General features: G+C 42.1%; 1 protein-coding gene across 1 annotated transcript in view; it reads left to right on the top strand.

Annotated features, from left to right (window-relative positions):
* Positions 1 to 529: 529 nt before the first annotated feature.
* Positions 530 to 24,251, top strand: part of CE4H1orf21 (chromosome E4 C1orf21 homolog) — a 153,292-nt gene continuing 129,570 nt past the window's right edge. The window contains exon 1 of the mRNA XM_043568136.1: positions 530 to 769. Coding sequence (XP_043424071.1) covers positions 676 to 769 — 94 coding nt within the window. The 5' untranslated portion in view covers positions 530 to 675. The remainder of the gene's footprint in view (positions 770 to 24,251) is intronic.

Here is a 24,251-nt window from a genome sequence, read left to right as displayed (position 1 = left end):
AAAATATAGAATTCCTTACAGAACCCACCAAAAATGTATAAATTAGCCTGAGGAGGAAGGCCATTTGCTCCTGGCGGGGGGGTGGGGGGGGGGGGAGAATGGATCATCTGAGAAGAGCTGGCTTGCAAGGCAGGAGTGGGAAGATGGAGAATTTTTCCCAGTTTCCTGAACTGGGTAGATCTCATGGCTGTCTGTGCTTTCCTCACTCTGGAGGTTTTTGAGATTCCAGAACATTAGCAAACATACGTGCACTTTCTGTGTGGCAGGTAGTAGTGCTCAAATATTTATTTGAATAAACAAATACACATTTTTTATTATGTCCTCAAAAAGTTCAGCCATGTGTTGTGCAGGGGGCGTGCTTTCTGGTCTTGCTTTCTGAGTGAGAATCAGATGAGAACAGGCCCTATTGCATTTCCTTCTTCAGCACAATTGTCCATCCCCCAATCCCCCACCCCCCAGTGCAGCGGGCTCTTGCAGGAATCCTAGTGCTTTGCTGATCACACAGAGGTTTTGTTTTCACTCATTCTGATCTAGCTTTCTGTTCTCCCAGGTGCGCACGTCCTGACCGACTCAGCAGGAAGGTGGATTTTCTTTGTGTTTAAAGAAAAAAAAATGTCCCCGTGTCTGTAGAGATGATTTGCAGTTCAGCCCGGCTGAAGCTGACCGAATGAGACTATGGGCTGTGCCTCCGCCAAGCATGTTGCCACTGTTCAAAATGAAGAGGAAGCCCAGAAAGGGAAGAACTACCAGAACGGAGATGTGTTTGGCGGTGAGTGCCATTGAACTTCGCTCTTGACCCGGTGACCCAGGCCTTTCACTTTCTCGGGAGTGAATATTTGTAGCATTATTGGTGTTGCATCTTTTGGGGGCTGCTGGTAAAGGGCTGATGAGATATGGCTAGAAATCAACACGCATCTTTTACATGGTGCAATTTTCATAATAACTTATATATACAGGATTTTGAGGACGATTATGGAGATTTTATACAGAAGCTAGCATTGAAATCAAGTTTTAAATAACCCGTAGGACTTAAATAGGTACATGGGACACCAGCCACAGGGCGTCCAGGTAGAGAGCACTGTATGACCGAAAACACAGAGGTCCAAAAGTAGAGCGAGTGAGGATTTATGCATAAGAGAATGAGGTATTTTTTAGGCCTAATAGTTACTTTTTATGTGAATTATAAATTTTCAGATTAAAAAAATACAAACACAATGAACGTTAATAATCGTCTTTTAACCTGTCTTTGATGATGCAAAGTGACTTTAGAATATCCAGTGCAAAGATTACAGCCTGCCAACTCATGGCCACGTCTGGCTTGCAAGTATGTTTTCTTTGGCTCCCAGAGAATTATAAAGTAAAAAGCAAGGCAGCATTTAAAAAATCAGGATGTTTCACGTAAAATCCCAAATTTCTTCAGAAAATCTGGCTATACCGGCTGAAGCAACAGTGGGGTGAGGTAGCAGTTGCCCCTTCAGTCAGGCTGTGGCCTCCAGGGAACTGTTGAGCCTGGTCTTGAACGCACGTCAAGTCCCCGTTCACACATTAACGTCACCTACCGGGCCACCTACAGGCTTCCGAGTTTGCCTAGACATGAGTTTGTTCCTTGGACAGTCAGCTCTGCTTCCGATGCCACATGGCTGTAGCTTAGTACAAAACCCGAGTGAGTGAGGCAGGTGAAGCAGTTCTGCTGAATCACTTCAACAATGATAACCCGCTCCCGGACATGTTCATGGCAGTCCTCTGAACGAGTGCCTCTTTCTCATTCGGTAAAGAACCTTGCTGAAATCGTGTTTACATACAGACAACTGAAGGGCACCGTCCGGTCACTGTCATGTAATTCTGCCAATTTTGGTCCATTGTAATGGTCGTGTGGGTCCCTGGTGAAGAATTGGTGTGCTGTGGGAAGACTAATGCTCTGCTGAAAGTGGACTAGTATGTAGGGGAGGAGGATTTTGTTTTGTGTCATTTTAAGGAAATGTATTTGTTGCCTGGAACAGATTTACTTCTAGTGGTGACTGCCTATAAAATTTTGAACGGTGGGGGCGCCTGGTGTCTCAGTCGGTTAAGCGTCCGACTTCGGCTGGGGTCATGATCGTGGTTTGTGGGTTCAAGCGCCATGTTGGGCTCTGTGCTGACAGTTCGGAGCCTGCTCAGGATTCTCTCTCTCACTCTTTGCCCCCTCCCTTCCTCAAAATAAATAAGTAAACTTAAAAGTAATGAGAGAACATAATAATCTAGTGATAATCTAGTATCAAGGATTTATGCGAACTAACTTCTAGATGATATTCTGTGTCGTTATTGTTTTTATAAGAGCTACCATAATGGAACAGCCACCATATGTCAAATATGCAGAAGTATTTAAATTCATTTTCATGGTGAATTTTCACAACAGTTCTATGAAAGACGTGTCATCCCGATCTTACATGTTTGGAAGTTGAAAGACAGAGAGACTCTGGTCCCTAGATGCCCAGCTACGAAGCCGTAGACTCAGGTGTCTCTATGCCAGAGTCCCTGTTGCTTTCTTGATGTTGTTCCCACTTGCCTTGCTGCATCCCATCAGCCACTCGTTCTTCAGTGCGAAAACATATTGACTGGCCTGTACACTATGGGCCAAGACCTTTTGCTAACTGCCCTGGAGGATTCAGGGCTGAGTAAGACATAAACCTCCTAGAAAGTCCTTTCTAGGACTTTCTAAGAGGATGAGGAAAATGTTTTGAGGCAGAATAGGGCAAATACCAGAAAAGGAAAAGACATACATTGTGATGAGAGTCAGGGGCATGGAGAGACTGCCTTAAAAGGTGGGATCAGGGGCGCCTGGGTGGCGCAGTCGGTTAAGCGTCCGACTTCAGCCAGGTCACGATCTCGCGGTCCGTGAGTTCGAGCCCTGCGTCAGGCTCTGGGCTGATGGCTCAGAGCCTGGAGCCTGTTTCCAATTCTGTGTCTCCCTCTCTCTCTGCCCCTCCCCCATTCATGCTCTGTCTCTCTCTGTCCCAAAAATAAATAAACGTTAAAAAAAAAAAAATTTAAAAAAAAAGGTGGGATCAGAGCAGATTTCTTATAAAGGTGACATCTGAACCTGGCCTTAAAGGACCAGAAGAATCTAAGCCTGTCAGATGAAGGGTACCGGAAGGTACTGGATGAGGAAAGGTTAGAGGTAATGTGAGACTTACTCAAGAATTAGAAATAATCCAGTTTGAATGGAATATAAAATTTAAGTGAGAGAATTGGCTAGAAAACTTAAGTTAGGGTTAAATTATAGAGAAATTTGAATACCAAATTACAATCTTTGGAAGGATAAACTAAGAGCAAAAACCAGTGATATCTGATATATTGTACTTCTATACAGCCTGGCAGACCACTTAACCATCCAGTTGGTGATTTAGTTTCAGCTTTTATAGGCGAGGAGACTTTGTTATTCTAAAGTACCATGTGCGTTTGGCAAATGTTGGCATCTAATAAAGGAACCTTGTATTAGTCACCTATCGCTGGGTATCGGACAACCTCAAGATCTCAGTGGTATTCAACAATGAGCATGTCTTTCTTGATCACGAGCTGGTGAGTCAGCTGGAGTGGCTCTGCTGTACGTCTTTCTCATCTTCCTCCTGGGACCAGCGGGCTGCGGGAGGAAGGGCGGATATGCTCTCTTTCACAGAGGGTGTAAGTGCAAGCAGTACACAAGATGCCTCTTAACCTTGGGCTTATATCTGGCACACCGTCACTTGCACCCACATTTGAGTAGCCAAATAAAGTCACAGGAACAGGCTCAAAGACAAAAGGCAGAGAAATATATCTGACCACAGTGCATTAGTGACAAGGATGTGGATACAGAGGTCAAGAATTGGGGCTAACATGGGGTGCCTGGGTGGCTCCGTTGGTTAAGCATCCAACCCTGAATTTCTCCTCAGGTCATGATCTTGCCCCACATCGAGCTCCACGCTCTGCTTAAGATGCTCTCCCTCTCTGTTTACCCCTCACCCACTTGCACGTGTGGTCTGTCTCTCGAAGAATAAATAAATAAATATAAATAAATAAAAGGTTATTTAAAAAAATTAGAGCTAACAATTCAGTCCACCCCAAGCTGGCACAGTCATTGTTATGTTTGTGGCTCCACGCAGTCCATGTCATAAAGTGCGTTCAAGACCTCTGCTAGTTTTTTTGTCATCCTCCTGGTACTCATACTGAAGTTTCATCCACTCAGGCATTCATCATCTCGTTACTCTCCAGCGTAAACATTTGTGGGTTTGTGGCATGGTGTTAGATAAAGCAGAACAAGGAGGGAGAGAGCTTCTTGAACCAGTCAAGGGAGATAGATTTGGCTAGTCCCACGGGGCTCTAGAATTGTCAAAGTGCAGTGTGAACCTCAGTGCCTGTATCCCAGATGCGACTGAATGCTTGAGTTTGTCTATGACAAGAGGAGGTCCTATCTGTGTTTCTCCATGTAAATTTTAGTTTGCAGGCAGAGTGAGTGTACAAAATCCCAATATGATCACAGATAGTCACAGGTGAAAAGCAGATGTGGCTCACTTTTAACCATTTGATATCTTTGTCACCCACTGTTTGTAACTCATTGCCTCCTAAGAAAGAACGCCACACTTAGCAGCCTGAAATAAGCACCGATTTATTACTTTTCACAATTCTGTAGGGTGCCTGGGATCACCCAGGTAGCTGCATTTAGCTGGGAGCTCAGCTGGGCTCAGATGACCAAGAGGGCTTCTAGCCTCTCTTTCCAGCTAGGAAGTCAAACTTTTCACATGGTGGCTGGTTTCTAAGAGAGGAAGTAGAAGCTGTCAGGCCAATGAAGACCTAGGCTCAAAAGTCCAAGAAGTCACTTTTGCCTCATTCTGTTGATTAAAGCAAGTCACAAAACCAGCCCAGAGTCGAGAGAGCTGGACATCTCCATGTATTCAGCCTGCACCTCTGGGACGGGAGGAATTGGTGGGAGCCATCTTTGGAGACTAGTTACCTCAGCCACTGAGAGAGGCAGTGAGAACCCCAACTGGATTATATTCCAACCTAGACCGTTAAAATTTGCTTTCTAAATCACTGCTCTGTTTTTCACTGAATAAAGTCTCCTCACTCACTTTTTAGAAGCCATTTTTAAATGTTTTTAAAAAATGTTATTACTGCTTGTTGTTGAAGAGTTGACAATGTCTGTGAAGGATGGACTATTTGGGGATGGCTCTGAAGTATGTCTCTGAGTGTGTATACACACACACACCTTCGATCCTTTTCCAAAAGTTGTGAATTTAATTTCATAGCTTCTAAGGACATGCTGGGGAGCATTGATAAACAGAGTGTTTTAACAAATGGTAGTTTCCATTTTTATGATGCAGTTTGGTCTCCATAATGTTTTGGCTATTTAGGAGATCGATCACTCCAAATGTGCGTGACGGAATATCTGTAGAATATTCCACCGTGGAGAATTGACAAGTGGGCATCTTGACTCCTAGATTTCATAGAATTCAGGAGGTCATTGACAAGGAACTTTATTACTGACATTTACCTATAGACTTTCTTTCACTTTAAATATCGAAGCATAAAAAGTTTCCCATCTAAAGTTGTGCCTCACATACATGTAGCCCTTTCAGAAGTAAAACCCAGACCAGAAAGCTCCATCTCCAGATTGGAATTTTCCTTCCCTCAGTGGTCAGGGCATATGTGAATAGTGGTCAGCAGATCTGCTGAGGTCATTCAGAGGACAGCTGAGCAGATTGCCAAAGCCAGCTTGCATAAAATAAGTGACCAACAGATTCAAGTTATCGTGAACTAGTTAAGCAAGTTCTAAGGAAAGCCAAGTGCTTATTGGATTTCTTTCAACAGGCATTCACTTGGACTATTAAAGTAGGTGCTCACAACAGATTCAGGCCTTATTAGGAAAATTAACATGTCAAACCAGAGATCATTATCTCTTCTGCAACCCACCCCAAGGGGGCAAGCTCTTTACTTATATTGACTTTACTATTTGCCTGAAGGTCACCACCATTCTTCCAGGAAAAGGCTTTAATCTTGAAAAGGCTTTAAACTTGAGGCCTTTGTCTCATCCAGTTTCCAGCTCCTGTGACTCTTGTTCTCTCCCCAAATCTCTTTCCGGTCGCCACCACAGTTCAGGCTGTTGGGGCCCATAACCCGGAAGAGTGCAGTGCCTTCCAAACTGATTTCCGTTAGCCCCCTTTGTTGTTTGTTTGCTTCTTTGATTTTTTTTTTTTATGTTGTTGTTCATTTTTAACTCTCCGTTTTTTGTACCGGTGTCCGATTCTGTCAGCTTGTACTGAGTGCTCCTCTGCCCATGTTCATTCTCATGCTCCAGAACTTTTCTGTTGTGCCTCATTCTTAGCCAGTAAAATCCCAAATCCTTAGTGAACATACAAGACCTCTCAGATGGCTCATACCCACCTTGGCAGCCTTGTTTCATACTCTGTCCCTTCATGTTCCCTGTTCTTCAGCTAGACTGGACAATTTGCCCTGTGACCTCAAACACGCCTTCTGTCTCCCGGGCCCTCTGGTGAGCCATGACCTCTTCTTGGCGTGGGCCTTTTCTCCTGCCTTCATCTTTTTAAATTCTGCTCTTCTTCAAACTTCACCCAAACTTTCATGAAGCTTTTCTAAAACCTTCAGAAAGTATCTCTTTCCTGCCATCTCAGAATACCTTTTTACATACTTATGTATTTGGTTTATTTCTTTATATGTCTTATCTCATTATTTATGTACATGTGTCATCTGTCTTATGAGCTGGTTAGCCCCCTGAAGGCAGGGACTGTATGGTCTTGAGAGGAACAGGGGTTCCCAGAATGCCGGGAGCTGGAGGCAAAGAAATTGTTTGGGGATCAGGTTGAGCCCTGCCTGCACCCAGCTCCCCCGCATGACTAGGTGGCCAAGTTTGGCTTAAGGACCAAGAGAGTCTGAAGTTTATAAATATTCCCTTAAGTGGAGGTGTTTGGACTATTGCAATAAATTCTCCCGGAATAGCAATGTAAGACTGAGTATAAAAGGGAAGCAGTAAGGCAAGATTTTGGCTACTTGGTTTCTTCTAGGCTCTGTATTGCTGTGTAACTTCAATTAAGTTCTGATCCTCAACTGTGTAAATTGGGAACATCTAACAGGATTGTGTGTGTGTGTGTGTGTGTGTGTGTGTGTGAGAGAGAGAGAGAGAGAGAGAGAGAGAGAGAGAGAGAGAGAGAGAGATGGTGTTATCTAATCTGCTACCCATCTAAAATACTGTAAGGGCCAACCTCACAGGTTATGGTGAAGATCAAATAAGAGAATATATCTCATTCATTCAGAAATTCAAGCAGTTGAAGGCAAAGTAGTAATTCACTCTTTCTGCAGTAATTTCCAATGGCATGAAGTGAAGATTAATTAAAAGTAATCTGTGTTTATGAGACAGTAACAGAATAATGCTACCTGTGTCCCATCCAGTATAGTAGCCACAGGCCACCTCTGTCTGTTAAGCATGGAAAATATGCCTAGTTCTAATTAAGATATGCTATGAGCATAAAATACATACAGGATTCTAAGGACTTAGTATAAAAAAGAGGGGTGCCTGGTGGCTCAGCCGATTAAGCTCCGACTCCAGCTCAGGTCATGATCTCATGGCTTGTGAGTTTGAGTCTCGAGTCGGGCTGTATGCTGATAGTTTCAGATTCTGTGTCTCCCTCTCTCTCTGCCCTTCCCCTGCTCATACTCTGTGTCTCTCTCTCCCCAAAAATAAGGAAACATTTAAAAAAAAGAGTATAAAATAGCCCATTAATAATTTTTTATTAATTGCATGTTGAAGTGATATTTTGTATATGTTGGGTTAAATAAATTATATTACTCAAATTAATTTTATCAGTTTCATTTTGCTCATTTAATGTGGCTACTAGAAATATTTAAAGTATGTCCGAAACTTGCATTGTCTTTCTGTTTGGTGGTGCTAATTTAAGTCACTGAAAGGTAGGGTTGGTATTTAGGGCTCCCTTTCCTTCCCAGTTTCGGCTTTGGGGTTTACTTATTCTGGAATCCAAGAGAAAAGGAGTTAGTTAGGCTGAGACAGCAGCCTCATTTTCTGCTTCGACTCTCCATAGGCGGGATGTGCACTCTAGGGGAGCAGGCTGTTGGGGTACACAGGACAGCTAAGAAGGCGGAGACAGGGAAGCAGCTTGGGAGGTGAGGAAGAGCAAAGTCTCTAACTTGCTCATCTCTCTGCACTAATTAGTGGTAGTCTTTAATTTAGCTCCCTCTCAAGTAACTTCTTTTGCTGGCCTAGGGAAGCTTGTGTTGACTTCTGAAGTTATTTCCCAAAGGTCAGAGAGGAAATCTGCCCCCCGCCTTTTTTTTTTTTGGTTTTCATTAAGTTGATAAAGAACCTTAAGAGCAGGAGAACGGTTTGATGGGTTTGTACTAGAGCCGGGCCATACTCTGAATGAAAATGTAAGTCAAGATGAATGAGGAACCTGGCCCTGAATATTGTCTTTGAAGACCCCATGGTGTTTTGAGCTGAGCCTCAGAAAGGTCGCAATGGCCTCAAGTGCACATGGAGCTCATGGAATTATAGAAGCCAGCCCACCTTGGCCAGGAGTTTTCACCACACTCTTCCAAAGTACGAGTACTTAGCCCGGCACCTGACTCAGAGGAGGTGCTCAAAGTGGCTTAGTTTCATTTCCTTCTTTTAGACAGTTGCTGGGCCATTCTGACAGGTTCTTGCCTCTTTGACACAAGACAGCCTTAACTGTCAGCACTCGTAGCAGTGGTTGTGAGTTCGTGCACTAGCGGGAGCTTGTTCCAAGTTCCCCCCTTCTTGTGTTGCCTTTGGCAAGTAACTTAAGCTCATTAGTGCCCGTATTTTCTCCTCTGTGTTGCGGGGGAGGGGGATAATAATGGAATCCAGCACTTGGAGTTGCGTGGAGGGTCAGATAAACTTCACTGGAAAGCGCTTAGAACATTGTCTGCTGCTTAATTAGCACTCAAGCATCAATTACAAATATGAATAGATTTGCCCCACCTCTTCATTCTTGCCCCTCAGCCACCTCAAAATAAACACTGCCAGAATGTTCCATGGTGCAGAATTTAATCTAGCTGAGGTAGAGTCAGTCTGAATTTCTCTTTGGAAGAATTTCCTGTAACAGAAAGTCAAGAAATACTCTTGTTTCTACATTTAAAAAAAGAAAAATCCAAGTGTATTTTTCCTTCCCTTGCCATTGATATCAGGAACCTGTTAATGTTATATATAGGGAGAGAGAAGTGAAAAGTAGGGCCATTTGCCACTTACTGCTTCAGGGCAGCCTGACTGCAAGACGAGGGAGCCTCTGAGTTCACAGACACTAGTGGCAGGGGCATGCTTGCTGAGCCCTTGGTGGCGTCCCTCCGGTTTTATGTCTAGAGGGTTTCCTTCAGTTGCTCTCTTGGCCCTCTGGGTGCCTGGTCTTCTGTGCAGCTGCCTGGAGCCCTTCCTCAGGCAGAAAATAAGAACGTTCTCTGCTGTCAGTGCAGAGCCTACTTCAGATCCTTTGTTTCTGTCTCTGTCTGTCTCTCTCCCTCTGCTTGTGCTCTGTCTCTCTGAAAATAAATACATAAACTTAAAAAAAAGGAGAAGAAGAAAGAAAGAACTTGGCCCTGGAGAAGGCAGTGGAGATGCTTCTGGTACCTTCCAGTGAAAGGCACAGAGAACTGGAGCCCCAGGCAAGGCTTGTTCTTTGCTGGGGGAAGTTCTCATAAAGTGACTCAGCAGCAAGAGAGAAGGTGGGAGGGTTTCTTTTACCCATAGCACGTCTCCTCTGAGTTATTTTCTCCTGAGTGACATCACAGAATTCAGAAATTCAAAACAATGGCTTCTTCCCAGAATCCTGGCTAATGTGGCAGAAAGGATGTGTTTTGCCATAAGCACCTGCCTGGAACCGCCCTCCTGACAGCACCTCTCTGATGCTTAGACCTCGTTTAGGACCTGGCTCTCCTCTCCAGAGACCAGCACAGCACCTTCCGTCTGCACCCGGAGCCTGAAGTGTGGCTGTTTCTTTTGCCCCTGAGTTATTATATGAAAAGCACAACTATGATACTCATGTTTTACAGTTTCTATTGTTACCTCCATTTGATACAAAAGGAAAATGAAGCCAAAAGCCATGCCAGTTCACTTAACTAAGGAAGCAGGACTGTGGCTAGAAGTGAGGATGTAGACTCTTGACTCTAAGGGAGAGCCCCCTTAGATGTGTCTTTGCTGTTAACTCTAAACCAGCCTCTGCTCAGGAGTCATTGGTAACTGGCTGCTTGAGCTTACTTAGCCTGAGCTTTTAATCGAGAAGGTCTGAAGACTCTATTGTTGTATTTAGGGCTATTATCAGTAGCCCTGAAATTCACCGTGGTGCTGAATGCATGGGCCTGAGATCTGGCAAAGTGGTTTCAAATCCTGGCTCAGCCACTCACTAACGTGTAACTTGGCAAATCACTCTCCTTGCCTCAGTTTCCCCATCTGTATAATATGGGGAGAACTAGTACTTAAGCTGTCTTCAGAGGACTTTTATGAGACTTAATGTATCAGTGTATGTAAAGCCCTAAGAATAGAACTTGCCACATAATACGCACTGGGTGACTGCCATTCATTAATATCATCACCGTATTAGCAGCCTTAGTTTCCCATAATTATGCTGGGGGGTTGGGGAAGCATAACCCATTGATTACAGATGTGTAATTCTCCAATTTTTAGAAGTTTATCAGTTATCCACATAATAGTTATCTTTTTATTTTCTATTTTCTTAATTAAAAAAATTTTTAATGTTTATTTATTTTGAGAGGGAGAGAGAGAGAGCAGGAATTGGGGATGGGGCAGAGAGAGAGGGAGACACAGAATCTGAAGCAGGCTCCAGGCTCTGAGCTGTCAGCACTCACTAACTAGGAGATCATGACCTGAGCCACAGTTGGATATTTAACCAACTGAGCCACCCAGGTGCCCCTATTTTGTATTTTAAAATATTTGTATTCCTGTAATTTGTGCTTCTTCTGTTTTGTCCTAGATCAGCTTCTGTTCTGTATAAGATGTGCATGTGTGTGACCAGGTGTATGTCTTTAAATCAGAAGATTAAAGTATATGATTTGAGTGGTGAATATAATATTATGCCCTATTTCTATGAAAGCGTGGTTTTAAAAAATAGTCCCTTCCTAGAAGTTAACACGTAAAGGAGCCTGGGTGGCTCAGCCACTTAAGCCTCCAACTCTTGATTTCGGCTCAGGTCATGATCTCAAGGTTTGTGGGTTTGAGCCCCGTCTCCGGCTCTCTGCTGATGGTGCAGAGCCTACTTGGAACACTTTCTCTCCCTCTCTCTTTCTCTCTCTCTCTCTCTCCCCCTCCCTCCCCCACTCTTGCATTCTCTCTCTCTCAAAATAAATAAACTTAAAAAAAAATAACTTTGTTTAAAGAAAAAAAGAAGTTAGGGGCTCCTGGGTGACTCAATCAGTTAAGCATCTGACTTCAGCTCTAGTCATGATCTCACAGTTGTGGGTTTGAGCCCCACATTGGGCTCTGCGCTGACGGCTCAGAGCCTGGAGCCTGCTTTTTAGTCTCTTTTCCTGCCCTGCTTGCATTCCATTCTCTCTCTCTCTCTCTCTCTCTCTCTCTCTCTAAAAAACAAAAATAAACATTAAAAAAAGAAAAATAAAAAAAGTTAACAAACATAAATCTGTGTGTGTGTGTGTGTGCGCACACGTGTGTGCAGTAGAGTACAGCATTTTCCTACTCTTGGGTTTATCATGCACAGTGAGGATGTCTATAGAAAAAGAACATTTCTTTGTGAAGCACTGTAGAGAGGCCAAGAGCCAACAGACACAGTTGATGCCCTCAGTGATTGTAATTGAATAAGTGCATCCATAACTAACTGAAATATAAAGATGTACAAATTAGATACTATTTTAATTCACATTCTATTCTTCAAAAATACTTTGTTATTTATAAGTCTAATATTAAAAATTGAATTCCTTAACTCCTTTCTCCATATTAGAGCTTTTTACATGAATCTAAAGACTGAACTGTAAAATACGAAACTGTAAAAGTACTATAAAAAATATGGATGGAAAAAAAATACCAGTGAGTGTTTTTATAGTCTTAGGTTTGTAATGCCACAAAATCCAATGCCATAAAAAAAGTTGATAAATTTAACTGCATAAAATTCTCTGCACAGCAACAAACAAACCAGCCTTAACTAAGTTAAGAGACAAATGTCAGATGGAGTGACATTAATATTCATAACATAGATAAAGTTAATATGATTAATATAAAAAGACTCTTAAATCTATAAGGAAAGAGTGAACAGTTCAATTGAAAAATGGACAACATTGGGGTGCCTGGGTGGCTCAGTCAGTTGAGCATCTGACTTCGGCTCAGGTCATGATCTCGCGGCTCATGAGTTCGAGCCCCGCGTGGGGCTCTGTGCTGACAGCTCAGAGCCTGGAGCCTGCTTCAGATTCTGTGTCTCCCTCTCTCTCTGCCCTCCCCCAAGTGTCTCTCTCTCTCTCTCTCTCTCTCTCTCTCTCAAAATATAAATAAACATTAAAAAAATTTTTTTAAATGGACAGCATTTGTGACCAGGCAATTAAAAAATACATGCAAAAGGCTAATAAACGTGCAGAAAGATACTCAGCTTCTTAGAAATCAAATAAATGACACCAAAGTAAACAGAACAAGACCTTTTTCATCAGATTGGCAGGAACAGGCATCTGTCTCACACTATAACTGGGAATTTTGAGGGAGCACCACATAATTATGTATGTATGTATATATGTATATGTATGTAGATGTATGTATGTATGTACATGTGTATGTACATATGTGTGTGTGTGTATACACACATATACATATACATATATATATAATGTAAATGAGCATGCCCTTTGCCCCAGCAGTCCTACTCCTAGGAATTTGTCATAAACAGGTAATTGGACGAGCATACAAACCTGTATGCTTCAGGGTTTTTCCCACTGATGAAACATATATCAGATACAGCTATTAAAGATCAAGGCTCTGTACTTATGGAGATGAGAAAAGATCTACAACATGTTAATAAATGAAAACAGTAAACAGTTTTACATAGCATCATAGCATATCTCGTTTGTAGAATTTATTTGTTTAAAATCTACATAAAATTTTGTGCGGGTGTATTTAAAAATGTATTTGGGAAGTCTGTTCACCAAAACATTAACAATGGCAAGTCTATTGTGAAGTCTCGGGTGATTCTTAATTTCTTCTTTGTATTTTTCTGTGTGTACTTTGAATCTTTTATGGTCAACATGTATCATTCAATACCACTTAGTATTTTGATAAATAGAATTTTATGTTTCCATCTTCTGAAGACCTACAGTTGTGCTTTCAGGACAATGTGACATCTATCCCATAGGAGAAAGCCCCGGGGCAACAGGGATTAGCCTAATAGACTTGTTTGCCCGGGTAAACAGTTGGAGTCTGATCATGGGCGCTTGTCAGCTAGCAATTCTTTCTGTCTACTAAGCACTTACTGACTTTGGTGCTGTGCTAGGCACTGAGACTATTAGATAAATGTGGTCCCTGCCTTTTAGGAACTGATATGATGCAACAGATGGGCATCTCAACAGAAAAAAAAAAAAATGTCAGTATCATCTGATGATCCTGCAAAAAGGCCTGTTATCCCAGGAGTAGAAGACACTTTAAAGAGAATGATGAAGATCTCAGCTGAGTCTTAAAAGATGAGTAACAGACAAAAAAACAGAGGGAGGGCAGGAGTGAGAGACTGAGAGACAGTGAAAAAGCTCACAGGTACAATGTGCATCAGGTGTGTTGAGGGGAGACTGGGAAGCTTTACCAACCCGGTGAGGAAATAACTTTAGAGAATCTCACATCAGGACAGATGTTTTAGATATTTGGAAATTTTACACTGTAATTTTTTCCAAAACACTGAGAAGCTGACACAGGAATCATAATTATGTCAGAGATCAGACAATTGGCTGAGAATTTAGAAAACAATGGACAGAAAGTCTAGAAGATTTGATGCTAATTCCTTAAGCTGTCGAAGCGGTTAGCCTCACTTCAGTTTTAATAATTATAGATCCTGAAACACTACTGCCAGAATATCGCCTCGCATACATGTTAAGACTATACTATCCTTTTTTTTTTTTTTAAAGACTGTGTTATCATTAAAACACCATCAAACCAGCTGAGACAGAATTTGATGGTGTGGTGTTTGTCCCATGTAGGAATCAGAGCATGACTCTGTTATTTATTACTGCACACTTGTGGTATCTCCAGAGTAGATTCTACATACATCACATGTCACACGTAAATTCTTCACATGGGATGAAATAAGAAATACAAAAACATGGCAATAGTTACTCTCAGAAGCATGAAGGAACTTGTTGCTACAGATAAGCCCTATGTCTTTGCCCCAATCTTAGAGGGGAGGATTGGGACACAGTGGGAGGTAGCAATGTCCATCCCCCTGGAACAGAGCAAGATTAGGTCTACTATTCACTCACCCACCCATTCTTCCTAAGAGTTCAGCTGTTAAATACTTCTGGTTGAGGGGCGCCTGGGTGGCTCAGTAGGTTAAGCATCTGACTCCAGCTCAGGTCATGATCTCAGGGTTTGTGGGTTTGAGTCCCGTATCAGGCTGTGTGCTGACAGCTCAGAACCTGGAGCCTGTTTCAGATTCTGTGTCTTCCTGTCTCTCTCGCTGCCCCTCCCCCTGCTCACACTCTGTCTTTGTCTCAAAAATAAATAAACATCAAAAAAAATTAAAAAAATATATTTCTAGTTGAGTAGTTTATGATCATAAATTGGTGTCACAGTTTAATTGTGTTTCTGATAACAGCATTCCAAATGGTGAGGAAAATTGCTTCATCCTATTAAGTAACTCCTAAAGCAATAATCCTCAATCAGTGGTTGTTGATTGGCCAGTTACGAGGTTAGAATGGTGCCAGTTGAATCAGTGTTTATGAACAGGACCCGTGAGCTGGTGGGTGGTGGATGGAATAGAAGCAGAATCAGGTGACTTGCCCACAAAGAGTTTACCCTATTTTAGAAAAGACACCATTTATGCGCAGGAAATAGTTCAGCAAGAAACAGAGACTTGAAAGCCTGTGATGAGTGCTACATTGAGTGTCTGTTGGCACGACACGTCCATGAATACCGTGGACAATGGAAAAATAAATATAGACTGCTTTAGGGGTCTTTAGAGAGAAGAATAAAATGTTATGGGAAAATAAAGATGTTTCCTTCTTAGAAAAAAATCTAGCCACTATTCAGTAAATCGTAAGTCTTTTATGATCATTGACTGAGTTCCTTCAAGATAATGCTTGTAATTTAATCACACACCACTCTTGCCTCACATAACCAAGTGCCTAACATGTAAGTTGTTGGATCATAATGGATGGATATTATTGGGCCCCTGGGTGACTCAGTCGGTTGAGCATCCAACTTCAGCTCAGGTCTTGATCTCAAGATTCGTGAGTTCAAGCCCCGCATTGGGCTCGCTGTTGTCGGCGCAGAACTTGGTTCAGATCCTCTGTATGCCCCCCCGCCCCTCCCCCATTCATGCTCTTTCAAAATTGAATAAACATCAAAAAAATAATGGCCAGCTGTTAGTAAGTAAAGATAGCTTATGGGGGGCTGTCACACCCACTTATAGGTGGGAGAGTGGAAGCCAATAAGAAATTGAGTAACTTGCCTAAGTGTACACAGGTAATATGTTAACTTGGAGTCTGGTCAGGAACACAGCAGTATCTGACTTAAGAACTTCAGTGCACAAATGTGTGCTTTGAAAGAGGAAGCAAGGAAGGCACTCAGTTAGGCATAGTAAGGAATTTTTTTAAATGTACAAGATACAGTTCCTCTGTTCTAGAAACTTTCAATCTAATGGAAGAACAAAGCCTTAGGTCACCTACGTCATCCTTTCTCAGCTGGACTGTCCATTCCTCAAGCACTGATTTATTGCGCCCTGTTAGATGGGAGGCCTCTTGGCCCTGGCCTGCACCCTGTGCACTGATGGCAGTCATCTGGCCCATGGCTCTCAGTGCAGACTTGACCACCATGAATCATCCCATGACAGTGAACTACAGGGCTCTGGTGAAGGCACACGGATGTTATGGCCATGTTTTACACTGAATTTCTTTTTGTTCTTGTTGGCAAAAAGAAGCACTGAATACTGGGAGGAAAATACCCACTCATGTTATACTATGCTCCTGAGCTGACTCCTGTTGACAGGGGTCTGGAGAACTTATATTGGAGCCAAAGAAAGGTCAAGAGCACCTCTGCTTTAGAGGCTTGGAACTCATCCACATGTCTGGCTCTGTCTGGCTCTGTAGTTCCTTGAAACCAATGAAAACCTAATTGTATCAAATAATTAATCCCAAACTCTAGACTTTGGGGATATAAAGATAAAAGAGTTTAACATAGTTAATGCTTCATTTCCTTATTTGGATATTTCTATTTGTTCATTCTATTAAATACTCTGATGTTAAATGGAAAAAGCTGGATATGAGACTCGTACATAGAGAGTGACTCCATACATCAAATGACAACATGTATTCAATATATGTGTGCATGGACTGAAAAGAAAAGCCTCTAGGTGTTGACCGGGAAAGGTGAATAATGATTATCTCTGGGTAGTGCTGATTACCAGTGGGTCTTTGTGCTTCTGTTATGGTTTCCAAATATCCCACATCTCTTTCTAAAGGAAGTTGTTTTTTTTTAAATTAAATAAATGGTTTTGTTTTTCAAAACGCACTGTGCTGAACCTTACTTTTATAAAGATGAATGTACTATTTATGAAAAGGAATAATCTAGAAAACTTTCTTAGAGAAGTTTATGTATTTATTGAGTACTTTTTGTATGCCAGGCATTACTTCAAGTATTTTGTTATTTATTAATTCATTTAATCCTCATAATACCTTATGAGGTAGGTTCTAATAGGAACATATCAGTTAAGTCCCCAAACCTGTATGTTTAACCACTATGCCATGCTGCCTTATCTTTAAGTCTTTTAAAATCACTGCCCATGTAGCTTTTACAACATATGAAAAGCAATGTAGTTAAGATGCTGGCTTTTTCAAAGAAAGTTCTGTAGTTTCATATACCTGTTGCCACTGGAAAATATTAGCATGCATAGCCCTTCTGTTCACTTTTAGAGGTAACATTAGGAATGGTTACTGATGGCAGAGTTTGGTCCCCTGCCTCTCAGTACCTGCTCTGCCATCGTGAGCCGTTACGGTGCCCCAAACCACTTCAGTGCTCTGAAAAAAGAGCTAAATTGGCCAACTCCCAGTTCACGGGTTAAGCAGTACGGTTTCATCCTGTTTTCAGGCCTGCACCCAACCTTTTGCTTAAAATGTGAGAATCAGTTGAAAGGTGGGAAATAACTATGTTAAGTTTGTAGCGAATGGGACTCATCTTCCTCTTCATTTCAAGGCGTAAAGAAGAGCAGTGAGCACAGGATGAGGTGAGCGCTGACGGATTACCAGCTTCAAGTAGAGCCATCCTCACCCTTTGTGACTTGAGGCTCAATCTCTCAGTTCTTCTCGAATTTTCTACGATAAGTAATTCTTTGCAGGTCATACTTCTCTCCGAGAGGATGGTGGGCTATGTACTGCATAAGGTTTTACTAAACGAACAAAACAATTGGCTGTAGCCTGGTAAACCCAGTTTATGGAGGAGCTGTTGACTTGGTGGCTGGGGTCCTGGTTTGTTTGGATTCTGCTGTGGAGTAACTGCCCCCAGGTGACCTGGGAGCTTCTTTCTCTGTCTTGGGAGTTAGTGGGTTGAACTTAGGCGATCCATTCAGTGCACTGATGTTCAAAAGTTCTACTTTGCCTGCTCCCCAGACTGTGGTCACACAAGTCTATGGTCTAGGTTTCTCTTAAGCCTTGGGGATCCTTGAAAAGATTACAAATGACACTGTGTTGATGATTTTTTTTTTTTTTAAGAAAAATGAGGGTAGGTGGTAGTGTTCCACAGCTGCCAGCTTTATGGTTCAAAGTTGACCAAGGTGTTGATTGCTTTGTGAGATCATTTTTTTTCCCTTCTAAAAAATTAGAAACAAGAATCACGAATATCTTCTGTAGCTTCAAAGCATCCCCGCAAGCTAGAAGGTGAGAAAGCTGGAAGTGTGTGGGTTACTATCCCGCCTTCCATCTTGGCTGGCTGGTTTTCTATTTATTATCCAGTGATGCTTGCATCGGTGCGGCTGCTAGTCAGTGTGACATTCACGTTGCTGACTTTTTGTTTTAAAGTTTTATTAGAAGTAGTGGGGGAAGCACATGGGTTCTGTTGCTTGAAAGGAATAATGAATTGTATGATAGAAGATAGTTTGCAATAAAATTTAGGCAAAAAGAGAATGTTTAATTTCCCAGGTTGCTGACTTTGGCAAAAACTGCTATACTGTGGGCTGGCCACTTTCAGGGTACAATTTTGTTTATTCACTTACATAGCTATACTGTGTTGGTTCAGACAGATTTTAAAAGGGCAAGAGAAAATGAAAACTTATAGAAAGTCAAATTCTAAAGGATAACAGAGATAAAATCTCGTAGTTGTGATGTTAAATACATAAATAATATTCTGCTAACATAATTAACAATACATTTTGAAACTGGTCTTTGATTGTTTTTAAAAGGTTGCATAATTAAAATTTCTTAGATAGAAGAGCCATTGCTGGGGAGAGAAATTGATAGAGAGGGAGGAAGCCTGCCTGGGACACAATGTGTGCAGTTCACTTCCTTAAAAGTAATAGTCTATGCTTAAGTTGTAATGCAGGGGCTCCTGTGTGGCTCAGTCAGTTGAGTGTCTGACTCTTGATTTCAGCTCAGGTCACGATCTCACAGTATGTGGATTTGAGCCCCGTATCAGGCTCTGCACTGACAGCACAGGGCCTGCTTGGGATTTTCTGTCTCTCTCTGTCTGTCTCTCAAAAATAATAATAAACAATTTAATTAAAAACAAATAAAATGTCAGTGCTTATTTACATTGCCATTTAAAATCTATTTCAAAAGCTATGTGTATGACTATTAAGAATGGAAGTCAAGGGGCTCATAGGTTGCTCAGTCAGTCAGGCATCCAGCTCTTGATCTCAGCTCAGGTCTTGATCTCAGAGTCATGGGCTCAGGTCCCACATTGGACTCCATGTTGGACTCCTTGCTGGGTGTGAAACCTACTTAAAAAAAAAAAAACAACAAAAACTGGAAGTCGAAAGATTAAGGGTGAGATGAAAAAGCAAAGTGCTAAAATAGCAGTCTATAAAAATAATGAATTTTTCAAATTCTGAAACAAAGCCAAACTGGTACAAATCTCTATTTAGGTGATGTTTCATTTCCATTTTGAAAACCATATTCACAACAAGCTAAATTGTATTTAAATTCCCTTCTAGCTACATGAACCCATGCTTCAGTGTATAAATGTCACTGTTGGTTTTGATCTATAACCAAAGAAGATATTATCAAATTATATATGAAATAGGATTTTATTTTTAATGTTGCACCCATCATTTTGGCATTTATTATGTCTGCTTTTTTAATACAGTATTTTTCATTAGTCTTTAACTTCTGGTTGCCTTCTTTCACTCAAGAAACACTTCCTTTAAAGTTTTTAGATCTTGGGGCACCTGGGTGGCTCAGTCGGTTAAGCATCTGACTCTTGGCTTCAGCTCAGGTCGTGATCTCATGGGTTATCAGTTTGAGCCCTGCATCAGGCTCCGTGCTGATGGCCCAGAGCCTGCTTAGGATTCTCTCTTTCTCTCTCTCTCTGCGCTTTCTGCACTCGTGCGCTCTCTCTCTCTCTCTCTCAAAAGTAAATAAGTAAACATTAAAAAAAGTAAAATAAAAGCGTTGAGACCTTGAGTTTTGACCGAACCTTTCCTCCTTTGTTCCTTGGCTGTTTCTCTTAATGCAATTGCTGAATTGCCAAGTGTTAAAATGAAAAACAATATGCTTTTAGCTCCGATGGAACTCTGAAAATCACAATTATTCATTTTAGAAATATTTATTGACCAATTGCTATAACCTGGCTTTTACTTGGAAACTAACATGTAGTGAGATGATTATTGTCTTTATTTGGCTCATGTCCTATGGAGTGACACAGGAAATAAGCATAGAGATGTGTAATAAACTGTCAGATGGGGATATGTGCAATGCAAAAAAATAAATAAATAAAGGGAGAGAGAGTGACGGGTGGCTATCTTAAATGCATAGGTCAGAGAAGGTCCATCTGAGTTGTTGACCTTTTTGAGAAGAGACCTGAAGTAAGGGAGCAAAAGCCACGAGAATACCCAGGAACAGAGTGTTTTAGACAGAGGAATAACAGGGCCAAATCTCTGAGAGGGAGCCTCCTGGTGGATTCCAGGGAAAAGCCTAAGGCCCTCATGCCAGGAGTGTGGTGGGTGATAAACTCAGAGAGGCAGCAACTTCAGGTATTGACCCCAGATATTCTTTTTTTTTTTTTTTTTTTGAGGGGAGGGTGGGGTGGGACAAAGAGAGAGGAAGAGAGAGAATCTTAAGACTCCACACCCAGCATGGAGCCTGACGCAGGATTCGATCTCACGAACTGTGAGATCATGACCTGAGCTCAAATCAAGAGTCAGATGCTTTACCGATCGAGCCACCCAGGTGCCCCCAGATTCTATCCTGAATGTAACAGAAGCCAGGAGAGGGTTTAGGGAGTTAGGAAGTGATGTAGTCTGACTTTATTTTTTAATCTAAAGACTTACTCTGGCCGCCATGTAGGGAATAGACTGTACAAGGCAAGAAGGGAAGCAAGTGATGGTTAGAGGCTGGGTCAGGCAAGAGAGGATGGTGGTCTGGACGAGAGAGGTGTCAGTGCAGGTGGTGATGTGGGCAGGTTCCGGGTACATTTGAGGAATGATTAAATATGGCCTTCATTATAGCACATCTTATCTGCAGGTTTCTCAGTGAGGGAGCGAAAGTGGTAGGTGGAATTATATACCAATAGAGGCTCTTCCTCTTAAGTGGTTTGCAGGATGCAAGGTTTTTAAGTTCTGAAGCAGTGACTGCATTCTGAGGCTTAGCAACATGGTATTGTGCAAATAGAAACCTTTTTAAGACAGGGCTGTGAGGAATAAAATATGGCTCTGCCCTGTTCTCTGGTTTACAGTGCTCAGCTGTATGTAGGTACGGGGCATGGCCCAGAGGAAGAGAATCACTTCAGGACTCCAGAATCTTCTGCCGTGAGGTGTTACTCTGATCTGATAGAAAGCATTTCCTCTGATCTGATAGAAACCACCATGTTTCATTTCACCAACTGAATTGTGAAGGGACCTTCAGATATGACCTGGTTTTTCCTTTTTAGCAAGTTGGTTGAAGGCCATGGATGCTTGAGGAGGCCCATGTTTGGGCTCACCTCCCTTCTCTTCATTGCCCTTTCCCCCCTTCCCCTGGCTCTTCCCTCTCCCCAACACCAACTCTTATTCTTGCACTCATTGTTCCTCATGGAGCTCTGAGTTCCAGTTTCTTCTTTTCCATGACCTGCTCTGAGCTGTGGTCCCTCCCTGTTCCCATTCCCTTTGCCTCTGACACATCCACCATCCCAATTCAGTTACCTTTTACATCTCCCCAGAATAGGAGCCACATCCTATGAGATGTGAGAACAGATACACCAGTAAAACATTTCTGTGGAGGCAAACCAAGCCCCCAGATAATTTCCCATCGTGAATCTCTTTTCCAGTTTGTACTGCTACCTTTCAAGGAGAGAATTATGTCAATACATTTACTCATTGTCCTACCCTCCCCCTACGGCCTCCATCAACATGCAACAGCATCGTGTTCTTTGAGGTACTCCACAAAAGATACTCTTCTGTGCTTGGCAGAACCTTACAGAAGAAAAAAGTCGCCTATAAAAAAGATATGGAATAGCTTTTTTATGTAAGCTTCATTTTTTACAGAAAGTTAGGATTTAGTTGGTGTGGGGGCTTGATTTGCCTCCAGATTGTGGGGAGAAGAGAAGTTGACTGAAAATAGAAGATGAGATTAGATGACCAACTGCAAAGGGTAGAAAAGGGAGCAGGTAAGAGAGGGGTGATGAGAGGAGGTTTGGTAGGCCAAGGCCGGATCTACCCACAGAGCATCCTAAGAAGACGAGTGGAAAACCTCTAGGCCCTTCCTCCCCAGGTAAGGGGAGTTCTGAAGTCTTAGCACAGAAGGGATTTCAAGACCTGAAACTCACACCTTAGAGTGGGTGGTATGGTTCATTCCATAGGGAACGGTTGCCCCAAGTGGCGATACTGTTTCTGAAAACTGATGTGGTGGCAGGTGTAAAAGGCAGTGGAGCCATAATCACCCCTTGAGTGGGTGCGAGACCCCTTTGCACACTATACGTGCTGCTTCAGGTGTAACCCAAAGAAAAAGAAACTTTGAACCATGCCCAAGCCATGCATTCTACTCGAAAATCCTTGAACTCTCAGATTTTGCCTAACTCAGGCCTTTGAATACAAGGAACATCTCAGAAAGGTAGCAGAGAGAAAGCAGTACAGGAGATGTGCTAAGAAACTATGGCTATTTTGTGCCTCTATGTGAGCTGTCCTCCCAAATTCTCTTTTGGCTTGTTTGTATAGAATTGTGTGGGCCTTTCATACTTTCCGATATATTAAAAAAATGTCTGATTTAAATCAGGCAGAGTCTTAGAAATTACTGCAGTTCTGGGGCGCCTGGGTGGCGCAGTCGGTTAAGCGTCCAACTTCAGCCAGGTCACGATCTCGCGGTCGGTGAGTTCGAGCCCCGTGTCGGGCTCTGGGCTGATGGCTCAGAGCCTGGAGCCTGTTTCCGATTCTGTGTCTCCCTCTCTCTCTGCCCCTCCCCCGTTCATGCTCTGTCTCTCTCTGTCCCCAAAATAAATAAACGTTGAAAAAAAAATTAAAAAAAAAAAAAAAAGAAATTACTGCAGTTCTGTTTTTTCTTTTTTTACTATTTTTTCCCAGCATTATTTATATGTAATTGACTTATAACATTGTATGAATTTAAGATTTACAACATGATGGTTTGCTACACCTATATATTGCCAAATGGTTACCACAATAAGGTCAGTTAACATGTCTGTCTGTGACCTCACATAATTATCTTTTTTTGTGTATGTGGTGAGAACATTTAAGATTTACTCTTAGCAACTTTCAAGTATATAATACAGTACTGTTAAGTATAATCACCATTCTGTACATTACATCCCCAGAACTTATTTATCTTATACCTGAAAGTGGTACCCTTTGACCTACATCTCCCCATTTCCCCCACCCCCCAGCTACTAGCAGCCACCATTCTACTCTATTTCTGTGCATTCAACATTTTTAGATTCCACATATAAGTGGTATCATACATATTTGTCTTTCTCTGACTTATTTCACTTAGCATAATGTCCTCAAGATCCATCCATGTTGTCACAAATGGTATTATTTCCTTCTTTCTCATGACTGAGTAATATTTCAGTGTGCGTGTGTGTGTGTGTGTGTGTGTGTGTGTGTGTATCACAGTTTCTTTAGCCATTATTTTGTCAGTGGGCATTTAGGTTGTTTCCATATCTTGGCTATTGTGAACAGGGCTGCAGTGAACATGGGATGTGCGTGTAGTTTTTTTTCTACATCCTCACCAACACTTGCGATTTCTTGTCTTTTTGATAATTGCCATTGCAACGTGTTAGATCGTACTCGTTTGCTCTTATCCATCCCTCCTGACCAAGCAAAATGGCATGTTAGCTTGAAGAAGCTTTGTGATCCTAATCTACATTTAAATAGCTTACATATAGATGGTGGGTGGGAGTCCCTAAGGACCACCTCTCCATCAGCTCTCATCCTCAGGTCTCACTACAGAGCCTACCTAGCAATTGCCACACATATTTAGCTGATTTGAATTTAATTGAACCGCTCAGATGCCCTTATGAATTAATCCTCATCCCTGCTCCCCAAAAGATCATCAAAACTGCCACTGTCTGTTACAACAAGTGGAGCAGAACGAGCTACTAAAACAGGCTTGTTCAGACTAGACAGGTTTGTGATCTTGTTTACTGGGCCACTCCCCATTAGACTATCCTCGAACATGCTGTTCCCCCTCACCCAGACACATCATTCCTAAGGAGCTATTCTTTGTCGCTCTCAGAGCACACTTTTCGTCTCTGAGGGGTAAATAACTTGGCAATTCATAGCAACAGGAAATGATCTTTTGTTTTATGGGAATGAAGCTCTCCAGAGAAGAGGTACAGACTTGTTGAAAGGAGAGAGGAGCAGGAACCCTTGTCTTCCGTCCGTGCACATGTGAACGAGTGCTTCCTCTCA

The sequence above is a fragment of the Prionailurus bengalensis genome, chromosome E4 (genome assembly GCF_016509475.1).
Source record: "Prionailurus bengalensis isolate Pbe53 chromosome E4, Fcat_Pben_1.1_paternal_pri, whole genome shotgun sequence".
In the NCBI taxonomy this organism is placed as follows: domain Eukaryota; kingdom Metazoa; phylum Chordata; class Mammalia; order Carnivora; family Felidae; genus Prionailurus; species Prionailurus bengalensis.
The sequence above is the reverse complement of the archived record's forward strand: the minus strand, read 5'-3'. Positions and strand labels throughout refer to the sequence as shown.